The sequence below is a fragment of the Saccopteryx leptura genome, chromosome 1 (assembly GCF_036850995.1).
Source record: "Saccopteryx leptura isolate mSacLep1 chromosome 1, mSacLep1_pri_phased_curated, whole genome shotgun sequence".
In the NCBI taxonomy this organism is placed as follows: Eukaryota; Metazoa; Chordata; class Mammalia; order Chiroptera; family Emballonuridae; genus Saccopteryx; species Saccopteryx leptura.
In genome coordinates, this window is record NC_089503.1 from 185,915,981 (window position 1) to 185,928,156 (window position 12,176).

Genomic DNA, 12,176 nt, shown 5'->3' on the forward strand with positions numbered 1-12,176 from the left:
CTCCTCCAATACAATCTAGGTAAACACCTTACAATTAAAGCTTCAGAAACTCCAAGAAAAAGCAGTTGAGGATGATGATTATGATAAGGGTGAGTTTGACTCTGTTTATTGAATATTTCTTCTTTTCCCTGAAAGTCCCATTTCTCATTCTTTTCTTGCTCAGATCTGTCTTCCACACCCCTAATGAATTGTGGTAATTTCCTCTGATCATGTCTGCTCGGTGACAGTGGATCATTTCACAGCATTATTATTTTGTGGATTTTAAAACATTTTATGAGCATTAATCCCTTGGGTTATAAGTATAACTTTATTGATTGTTTGGAAATGTGGAGTACTTAAACTATAGTATAAAAGCCCTATCAACTTGTCATCTGCCTGCCTAAGGTGTGATAGATCTATAATTACTCATTCATTAAAACATATTTGTTGAACATCTATTATGTGCTTGGCAATGTGGCAGGAATAGGAAGGCAAGGAAGACACAGTCTCTGACCTTATGATGTATGTAAATGTAAGCTCTTACTGAGCACTTTGACTTCTTACTCTCCAGGCTCAGAGATGGGAAACGGGATGGGTTTGAAAGGTGCCAGGCTCTGCTGCAGGCATCAAATCTATCAGGTTTCTGTGAAGATGGCCCGAATGTCCAAGCTAGAAAGGAGAGGTAACAACATGAGGCCAAAATGTGGAGGAGTTGGTCAGAAGCCAGAAAAAAAACCAGCGACAGTGTGGAACCAAAATAGGAACAGGACCAGTAGAGACGAGGGCTGACATGGCGGCTGAGTGGACACAGGGTAGACTGTGTTAGAGGAACGATTCAGGTGTGGTTGGCCTGGGAACAATCATAAGGACTTCGGATACTGATTGTAAGATTTCATACCCATTTCTGCTGGAAGTGGGGAACAGAGAGAACTTAAAATAATTTCTAATCACCCCCCGCCCCAGACACTATGAACTTGATAGATATTTGTTTAGCATACCCAAGATTGGTCTAGACATAGAATATAGACTTATAGATTATTTGGGAAGCTCGTTAGCCTTGAGGTTATGGTCTTCCACCTAGTTGGGCCGTATTCTGGTATTCTCAATGAATGCTTCACAGACCATAGTAATGAGCGCACTACAGGAAAGGGGTGAGTGATTTTCAAGAGGAGGTTGCAAATACTGTTTTAAGGAATCCCCAGAGCCAGTGTCTGGTGTTCTCATTACATATTCTATTGAGGTTGAGTTTGGAAAGTGATGTCAGGGGCAGGGTGGGAGGAAGGAGAAGGATTTGGGGATGGAGATGGAACTCTCTGAACCCTTCCACTCCTCTCTCTACAGGCCATCTTGATTTCATAATGATGCTATGTGGAGGATGAAAAGTGTGAGAGAGGGGGCAATTCTGGGCAGAGAAGTACCACCCCCACCCAGCACAGCTGTAGAAAGAAAGCAAGTGAGCTATTCCTGGACCAGGATGTACCTGCTGGCTTTTGCCTGTGAAAGACAAGTAAACCTAGTTTTGAAGCTTTCCACTATTGCATTAATTTATTTTCTCGGCTGTGGGTTGAGTCTTGGATCCCCCCGCCCCTTTAATAATACAGCTCTTGCAGTAACACAAGACTGTGACACCAGTGGAAAACCAGACTGTCTTTTTCTGATCAAGACCTGGTGACTTTTTAGACTTGGTTCTCTCAATGGACTTCATTAGTCTTTTTTTTCAAATAGCTCCGAAACACCTAAGGGAACACCAAGGTTGGGTAGGATATACTTCGTCAGGGAAGCTAAAAAAATAAAGTATCTTTATTTAGTATTTATGTATTTGTTCTTGTCTGATGCCACTATCTACTGAATCAGGTCACTGGGATACATGCTGATGTTACTTGCAAGTAATACTTGCTGATCCAGGGCATTACTCCATGAGAACCAGGCCCATGGTGCCACATCTCACAGAGTCCTGGGGCTGGGTGTCTGTCATGGAGTGGACAAGCACCCTAGTAGTCACTTAACACACTGAGTCACATGCCATTCTCTTTCTGTTTAAACTTTCCAAACCTGCAAACCTGGTTCAATGTGTTGAGAAGTAAATGTTCCTGTGAAATATGCCAAGTGCCTGGCACATGGTAGAGGAGCATTCAGCCAGTGTTTTGTGATTGAACAAATATATGGCTTGCTGCCTGAAGGCCCAGAGACCATGGATGGCAAGCTGGACTGCGAGCAAGGAAGAAACAATCTTGTTGCAAGACAGGGCTATTCCTCAGCTCCTGTGCAGCCCTCAAGGTGGCGTGGACGAGGGGTGGTTTTTGTGTAGAAGTTGGCTGTTATGTAAAAAGTACCCATTGAGCACCCATTATATATAACAGAGCTTCTCAAACTTTAGTGTATATCTGAATCACCTGGTAGTGTGTTCAGTGCACGTTCTGACTGAGTCAGTCTAGGCTGGAGCTGGAGACCGACCCTCTGTGCTCACTAAGCTCCCAAATGATGCTCACACCTGCGAACTGCACTGAGTCTGGAGAGGATACAGGGAAGTGAGCATCTCAGGATGGTCATCTCCGGGTGTGTGTGGTCCAGGGCGGGCACAGCCCAGTGCACAATAATGATAATAAAACTACACATACCATATTCTTATAAAACTGACAAAAGGAGAGAAATTGCTGCTGTTAGAGGGTGGGGGTGGCTGAAGGGTCGCCGCCTGTGGAGGAGGCAGTAGTTACTGGGCCTCGAAGGGCGAGTAGTGTAGGGGAGGAAAAATAATTTCCCCTCTGTCCTTCCCAGCTCTTCTGGCTGGTCTAATCAAATTAACACGAACTAGGTAACCAGGAGAAAATAACCAGATTTATCATGTATGTGCATACAGGGGCTTCATAAGAATATAGGACCTGAGGACAAACTGGGCAATTGAGGCTCATAGGCCATCTTGACCTAAAGAACAAAAGAGGAGATAGTGGTTTGGACTTCAAGGTAAGGTAGGCAACTCACAGGTAATGAGAAGGAACAAACATTGGGTACCGTATTCCCCATGTATAAGATATACCATTTTCCAAAAAATTGGGGGTCTAAAAACTGGGTGTGCTTTATACAGTGGTTTTAGATGTTTTTACTTGCATTTCCTGCTTTTTTGTGCTTATTTTTGCGCTCCTTGTTGAAGACAGTGATTCATCATCAGACACAGATAAGGACAAGCTAATGGATGAGAGTTTTGACAGTGATGAAGAGTTGTATGCATTTTATGATGAATAAAATGAGTTCAATAATTTTATGTAATACATTTTTTCAAATTTTGGGCCCCAAAATTAAGGTGCTTCTTATACATGGGAGTGTCTTATACATGGGTAAATACAGTAAATAAACTCTTGCCGGGCCACCCAAAAACAACAGAACACAGTGGCGTCTAACAGACTTTGCAAGTTCTACTCAGTCTGCCACACTTTGGTTATATTATGCGAGGGTGACAGCTCCCTTTCTTTAAGCAGGAGTTTCTCATTGAATTCTTTTAGGTAAGGAAAGGAGGATGAATAAAAGGCTCTTGTTAAGTCTTTTGTTTCTTAAAAATAACCTTATAAATTTAAAATAATCAGTATTCCCCAAAGGCATATTTTGGGGTGGCAAAAATTTGTTCCCCCTCAGTAGGATGCAATTTGTTCCCCCTCAGTAGGATGCACTTAGAGAAGGCAAAGAAGTGGAAAAGCCACCGTAACCACATGCTGCTATCCAAAAAATTCAGTTGTCTTGACATAAGATTTAACACTGGCTCTTATCTGAAATGGATCACTATAGGGCTCAGTGTGTAGGCTGGCACATAGTAGGTGATCAAGAAAGGCTTGTACATTGATTGTTAACTCATTAGGGAAGTTTGGGATAGCACTGAAGTGGAGAATTTGTTTTAATAAGATTTGTTGAAACTCTGGCCAGTTGGTTCAATAGCTAGAGCATCGGCCCAGCATGCGGACGTCCCAGGTTGGATCCCGGGCGAGGGCACACATGAAAAATGACCATCTGCTTCTCTTCTCCTTCCTCTTCCCCCTTCTCCCTCTCTCCCCCTCTCACAACCAATGGTTTGATTAGTTCAAGCGTTGGCCCGGGGCGTTGAGGATGGCTAGGTTGATTCGAGCATTGGCCCCAGACAGAGGTTGCCAGGTAGACCCTTGTTGGGCACATGCAAGAATCTGTCTCCCCTCCTCTCACTTAAAAAAAAAGAGTAGTTTAATAGTTGAGAAGCTAAACATAGAATTACCTTATTAACAAGCAATTTTATTTTTAAAAATCTAAATTTATACACACACATATATGTTATATATATATATATATATTTTATATATATATATTTTTTTCCCAAGAGAAAGAGACAGGAAGGGAGAGAGATAAGAAAAAATCACTCATAGTTGCAGCACCTTAGTTGTTCACTGATTGCTTTCTCATATGTGCCTTGACCGGGGGCTCCAGCTGAGCTAGTGACCCCTTGCTCAAGCCAGTGACCTTGGGCTTTATTTAAATCGGTGACCTTTGGGCTCCAGCCAGTGACTATGGGATCATAAATACGATCCCATGCTCAAGCCAGGGACCCAACGCTCAAGCTGGTGAGCTTGCACTCAAGCCAGATGAGCCTGCGCTCAAGCTGGCGACCTTGGGGTTTCAAATCTCCATCCTCAGCATCCCAGGTTGATGCTCTGTCCACTGCATTACTTCCTAGTCAGGCTAAATTTATACTTTTATTTAAATATAATTGATATACAATCTTATGTTGGTTATATTAGTTTTAAGAGTACAATATAGTGATTCAACATTTTTTTTTTTTGCAAGAGAGAGAGACAGAGAGAGAGAGGGAGAGGGATAGACAGGGACAGACAGACAAGAAGGGAGAAAAATGAGAAGCATCAATTCATATCTGCGGCACCTTAGTTGTTCATTGATTGCTTTCTCATATGTGCCTTGACTAGGAGGCTACAGCTGAGCTAGTGACCCCTTGCTCAAGCCAGTGACCATGGGGTTGTGTCTATGATCTCACACTCCAGCCAGTGTCCTTGGGGTTTCGAACCTGGATCCTCAGCATCCCAGGCTGACACTCTACCTACATCATTGTGCCATGGCCTGGTCAGGCTAAATATATATTTCTATTTAAGTATAGTTGATATACAGTATTATATTGGTTATATTAGTTTCAGGAGTACAGTATAGTGATTCAACATTTTTATACCATACAATTTGATTATACCACTAAATTTAGTAATCATCTGTCACCATTATCTCAATCTTATTGACTATATTCCTTTTAAATATGTTCCAAAAGAATTGAAAGCAGGGACTTGGGTGTTTGTATGCCAGTGTTCACTGCAGCATTATTCAAATTAGCCAAAAGGTAGAAACAAGTTCATCAGTAGATGAATGGATAAACAAACAAATATCCATGCGATGGAATATTATTCAGCCATAAAAAGGAATGAAGTTCTGATACATGCCACAGCATGGAAAAATCTTGAAAACATTAAATGACATAACCCAGACACAACAGGGCAAATATTATATGATTCCACTTGTATGAAATACCGAGTACAGGCAAATTCAAAAACATAAAGAAGACTAATAGGGGTTGGGGGAGGGGAGAATGGAGAGTTATTGCCTAACAGTCACATAGGTTCTGTTTGAGATGATAAAAAGTTTTGGCAGTGGAAAGTGGTGACGATTACATAACATTGTGAATGTATTTAATGAATTGTACCCTTAAAAATGGTCAGAATAGCAAATTTTGTTATGTATATTACAATTCTAAAAATTAATAATATACTGTACCAAAAAGCCCATTGGACACACTGTACACTTTAACTGTATAAATTGTAAGGAATATGAATTATACTCAACAGAGCTGTTTTAATGACAGTGTTTATTTTGCTCATCAACCAATATTTGGTCTGGGCTAAGAGGGTACAACTCATCATCACTCCAGACATCAGCTAGGGCAGCGTGAAGGCTGGGGGTTGGTTCACCTGTAGTTTTACTTACTCACATGTCTGGTGATTGATGCTATCTACTGGTACTTGGCTGGGACCATGGCTGGAACATTTACGTGTAGCTTTTCTATGTGGCTGCTTGGCTTTCACATGGTGTGGTAGTGGCATCCTGAGAGAGAGCTAGACAAAAACTATCATTTATTATAGACCTCAGAAGTCAGTCAGTGTTATAACTGTTGCATTTTATTTGTTAAAAGTAAAGGTGACCCATATTCAAGGGTAGGGTAATTAGACTCCATCTGTTAATGGAAGGAGTGTCTAAAGAATTTGTGGAAATCTTTTAAAACCATCAGAGACTGTCCTCTATTCTCAAATGTTATTACATTCTTCCCACATGCAAAATATACTTATCCTCTCTCAAGATCTCTCAGAAGACTCATGTTATGGCGTCATGCTTGGGCTTTATGTTTGCGAGCTCTGCATCTAATGCAGGTACAGGTGCAGATGAGGCTGCTTGGGTGTGATTCTTTGAGTATAGTTTCTCTGATCTGAACACCTGTGTACTAAAGATACAGACTGTCAACCCCACAGTCCCAATATATGATGGTGGCACAGGTGCTATAGATACCTGTTCAAAATGAGGGGATGTGGGAGGCACACAGCAGCCACTGGCCCATAACAATTCTGAAATCCAGCTGGGCACCTGTTATCGATTCCTTAATTATTGAAGTGTAGCCTTACTGCCTGGAAATAATTTTTTGTGGCACTTAACTCTGACCTCTGGGCTCTTGATTCCAAACTCTGAGTCATCCTTCCTTGTCCATAAGAAGAAACCTCAGTTTGTAGCCAAGAACTGTTCCCAGCCTGCTTTTCACCCATCTAAGTTTGGTGTCCAAATGCCTTTTTTCCCCCCGTTTTGTATTTTCTGTTCTTTTTCAGTTTGGCATAATTCTCTTAAAAACATTTTGGCTTTTATCTGAACTAATTTATCTTCCAGTCCATTAGACAGAAGCTGTACCTACAAGTCTCTTCATGATAAGCCTCTTTTTTAGGCTCTCTATAAGACTCGGGGAGACAGAAGACAGTGCCCTTCAGATTCCTAAAGGGCTGTTTGACTATCTTAAAGGGCCTATGGTCTTTTTGAGACCTTACAAAGGGTTTACAGTTTTGCCTTTGGCCTCATCTTTTGACCATATTTTCTTGGCAGCACTCTGGGTTGGCTCTTTGCTTGGAAGCCATTTCTTAATCTCAGCATCATTTGTCATCTGGAGAGGCTGGGAATAGTTTTAATTTCCCTCGCAGCCAGTCCTGGCTCCTTTTATGGTAACAGTCACTTCTGTAGCTTATTTCTCTCTCTGTTCCTGAGACTATGAGTGGTGAGAAGAAGCCCTTCAGTCCCCTGCCTGGAAACCTCAGCCCAACCACCCAACTCAATAGGCGCATTTTCTATTTCCCATGTCACCTTTTAGTGACAGTGTTTCTAAAGTTTTAGCTGCTAAACACGGGTTCTTTCTTTCAGCTTACAATAACATTTCCTCTTTCCTTTAAGTCTGCACCAACATCTGCCTGTAGATCGTTTATGATTCTCCTAATTGTTTCTTTAAGGCCTTTCCAACTCCCATGCTTTGCCCTGTCCAAACTCTGTTGCCATGTATTTTGGGCTTTGTTGTGGCAGGACCTCACCATGTCACCCAAACCTGTCCCTGTTATCTATTGTGCAACAAACTGCCCTCAAGCTTAGTGGCTTATCAAAATGACAACATTTATTGTGCCTGAAAAATCTGTGGTTTGGGGAAATTTCAGCGGAGATAGCCTTTCTTTGCTCCATTTGGCATTGGCTGGGGCAGCTTGAAGAGTGGGGCCACTGGCCATCTGAAGGCTGGCTTTTATGGGGAGTCCTTGATGCTGCTGTCACCTGGGGCTGGAACACCTACTTGTGACCTTTCCTGGGGCTGCTTGGGCTCGTCACAGTGTGATGGTGGCTGTACAGAGAGAGAGAGGAAGAGAGAGAGAGAGAGAGAGAGATAGAGGGATAGAGGGAGAGAACATTGGAGGAAACTTGATCATCTTTTATGACCTCATCTCAAAAATTTTGTAGTGTTAATTTCACCCTGTTCTATTCATTTGAAGCAAGTCACCAAAATCATCCCCTATTCAAGGGGAAAGGAATTAGACCACTTTTTGATGTGGGAATGTTTTAAAATAATTACACATGGCAGTTCAAGACTTTTGTGTTAACAGTACCCTAACTAGAGAAGAAGGGGGCTCCTCCTTGGCTCCAGGATGAGAGTTCCATGGTGGGCTAGGGTCAGACGCTAACTCCTTGGACCAATTACTGTAGCTAAAGCTGTGAGGCTGTTACTTAGTCAAACATGTTTCCTGGCCTGTCTAGTGATAAGGGGCATGCTTGCTTGTCTGGTGTTGAGTAGGTAAAAAGTAGTCAGTCATGCACTGCCTAGTGAAACACACACACAAGAAGTAATTAAGAATGACTGAGAGCAAATGAGGGATGTTAAAAATATGGAAGAAGATTAAAATGAAAACACTGAACAGAGTTCATTCATTGAATCAGGAAACTTTTATTGAGTGCCCGCTGTGTCTAGGCACTCCATTGGACCAGGGGAAACTGTGGTCAGTCAGAACAGCCCATAACCTCCCAGAACTGCTCTCACGTATCAGCTGAAACTTGCCTCTTATTACAGATTTCCCAGAGATCTTTGTCCTAATCCTTTCTGGGAAGCAAAGGAACTTTTGATTTTTCTCTGACCGTGATAGGGTCTAGCAGGTCTTTGTGTGTTAAATTTATGCAAAGTTCTGCCATCAGCTGCTTATTTTATATATATATATATATATATTATATATATATATATAATATATATATATAATATATATTATATAATATATAAATATATATATATAAATATATATATATAAATATATATATATATATAAAATATGGTGCTGACTGGCTCACATCCTGTCAGTGAATCGACTGACTGATGAATTCAGTTGGCAGGATTAACTCTTCTATTTCTACATGAAGTGACAATTAGAAATAATTAACTCTTATTCAACCTGGGATAGTCAGTACTTAAGAATACCTTTGTGAGCTGTAAAAAATAGGAACAAGTGTTCATTTACATATTTAGCTTTAATTTTCTCTGTATTTTTAGTAGAGGTGCCATTTACATACGATGAGCTGGGAAGTGTTTTCTAACCTGCCACCCTCACCTCTGGGTGAGGACTGTAGAGTGGAGTATCCCAGGACCAGGTGAGGGCACTGTGTGTGAGTGGCAGTTCCCTTTCATTCTGTCACCTGTCCTTGAGCACAGTTTGCACCTAGATAAACTGGGAATAATAATGTCTGTCCTGCCTGACTAGAAGGTGGCACATTGGATAAAGTGACAGCCTGGAATGCAGAGAACCCAAATTTGAAAGCCCAAAGTCGCTGGCTTGAGTGTAGGCTCATCCGGCTTGAGTGTGGGCTCACCAGCTTGAGCTCAAGGTCACTGGCTTGAGTGTGGAATCATAGACATGACCCCATGGTCACTGGCTTGAACCTGAGGTCACTGGCTTGAGCCCAAGGTCGCTGGCTTGAGCAAGGGGTCACTGACTTGGCTGGAGCCCCCCAGTCAAGGTACATATAAGAAAGCAATCAATGAACAACTAGGGTGCCACAATGAAGAAGTGATGCTTCTCATCTTTCTCCCTTCCTGTCTGTCTGTTACTGTCTGTCCCTCTCTCTGTTTCTCTTGCTAACATAATAATAATAAATAAATATCCTGCAGCATGGGGGAAGGGTTAGCTGTGATGACAAGGGCACACAGGTAGCGAAGTACTATTTGTTTCTTTTGTTTTGTTGTCCAGCCCCACCCTCACCCCCAGCCCTGGCTGCTGTGTGTTAGAAATGCTGCGTGAAGTGTGGCTGCTTCCGAGCCATCTCTCAGCCAGCAGTTCACATGCAGAATGCAGGGCCGAGCAGTGTGGCTTCTTTTCTCTTTGGCAGTAAGAAGCTTATTTGCATGTAACCTAATTTCTTTCAAGTGCAAAAAGTTTCAGAAATGAGGTGGAACAACATGCATTAAAACATGCAAATTGTAACGAAGCATTTAAAGCAGGCATCCCCAAACTACGGCTTGCGGCCCGCATGTGGCCACCTGAAACCATTTATACAGCTCCCGCCACACTTCCGGAAAGGGGCACCTCTTTCACTGGTGGTCAGTGAGAGGAGCACTGTATGTGGCGGCCCCCCAACAGTCTGAGGGACAGTGAACTGGCCCCCTGTGTAAAAAGTTTGGGGACCCCTGATTTAAAGCTTGACTATGCTTCCTATTTTCCCATGTCAAACTTTTTCTCCTCTGTGGTCTAAATTTCATGACCTTGAATCTCTCATTCTCTACCTCATTCTCTGCTACATGACACTGGATGACATTGAGAACTTGAAATTGAAACCCTGCTTGGGCTCTGAAAGAATTGGTTATCCTGATTTGAGGGTAGATGGAAAAAGTGGAAAAAAAAAGAAAATGAGACATAAATGGGGTACTAAAGACGAGCAAAGGAGTGATTGGAGAGATTGATTCTCTGTGCTGGTCATTTTTCTGTGTGCGCCTGCAGTCCTGTGACCTGCACCCTCGAGAGCAGAGAGGGTTAAGGTGCAATTTCCAGGCAACAATTTACTCTGCCCTTTTCAAATCACTGTTCATAAACATGGGGCCTTCTTCCTCTGGGTAAGGGCAGTGGTATGATGCCCTGCTGCTTCACCGGGCTCCTTGCACTTGGTATGCATCGCTGGACAGCTAATTTGTTTTCATAAACTGTTCAGGCACTTAATTAAATCTTGCATCCTGTCTAATAAAAAATTGACAGCAAAGGTACTACCAGCACATTCTGGGTGACAGAGAGTCACACCAGAGGAAAGCTGTGTGTGGCTGCTTTTCCTGATTTCGTAAGCTCTGCAGCCCGTCTCCCATGTGCTTTCTGCCGACGGCTTCTGTGGAGTACTGCATAGGCACGGCAGCCACTCTGGAGACCCTGCCTTTGGGAGGTGAATTGTGACTCACTTTTTGAAAAAAAAAGTTATCTAGGAAAATTTGAATGTTTCCCAGAAGACTTGGAAACAAAACCTCTGACTGTATATAAATATTTGAAGGCTGACCAAGGTCTTCAGTTGAAACAGGCAGACACCCTGCCTCTCATGGGTTGTGGGTAGAATTTCTAGGAGGAATTGTTCACCCTACCTTGGTCCTGCTTGGAACCAGGAGTCTTAACATAGTTTTGAACCAGCTTCCCCTGCTGCCCCTGCCTCACTGTCATTACAGTTAGTCCTGCATTAACCTTTTGGTCTTGTTTGTCAATGAGGGAAGATCAAGGTGGCATGTATTCCAAGTAAGGACAGAGTAGAGTTGTAATGTAAATCAGTGAAGAGAGACCACCTCTCTTGTGGTTTCTGGAAGTCTCCAAACCCTTCAACAGAATGCCTTCCGGTTCTTGTGTTCTGGGAACACAGTCACCAGGCACTCCTGTGACCTCCTCATGTCAATAATCTGCCTGACTATCTGCCTGGGAATTGTTTTCATTGTTCATTTGTTTTCTGACAGCCAGATCTATCCATTAAAAAGAAAAAGGACTTGTATTGGTGACATCACCTTTCCCCCCATACTATTGTGTAGGGTGTCCTGCCTGAGATCTAAAGACTGTTTTTCCTGTCACCCTCTTCTGTAGATTCTGGATCTTGTCTGTCCCTCAGCCCAGCTGTTCTTGCTGTATTTCCTCCTGCAGCAAATGCAATTCAGGCAAGAAAGCCTGGGGTCGTGCGTGGCTCTCCCCTTGCCTTGGACGCAGAGCTGCAGCAACTTTCAGATTTCATCTTCTGCATAGCTCTTCCATGAGATGTGAGCTGTCCTTGGAGCTTGTCATTTTCTGCCAGGACTAACCCACTCGTCTTTGTGTCCTTCTCACCCCTCCACCTCGGATTCCTCTTTCATATTATAGCCAGTCTTTCTATTTTCTAAAATTTTTATTTATTTTTCTTTTATGTATTTATTTTTTCTTCTTTGAACAAGTGAGAGGAGGGGAGATAGACAGACTCCTGTATGTGTCCTGACTGAGATCCACCCAGCAACCCCTGTCTGGGGCCAATGCTCTGCCCATCTTGGGGTTATGCTTGTAACTGAGCTCTTTTTAGTGCCCGAAGTGGAGGCTCCATGGAGCCATCCTCAGCACCTGGGCTGATGTCGAGCCAAGGCTGCTGGT

At 42.7% G+C, this 12,176-nt stretch overlaps 1 protein-coding gene across 1 annotated transcript in view; it reads left to right on the forward strand.

Moving 5' to 3' along the window:
* DISC1 (DISC1 scaffold protein) overlaps window positions 1-12,176 on the forward strand; it is a 440,648-nt gene that overhangs the window by 22,713 nt on the left and 405,759 nt on the right. Inside the window, 1 exon segment of the mRNA XM_066360151.1 lies at window positions 20-89. Coding sequence (XP_066216248.1) covers window positions 20-89 — 70 coding nt within the window.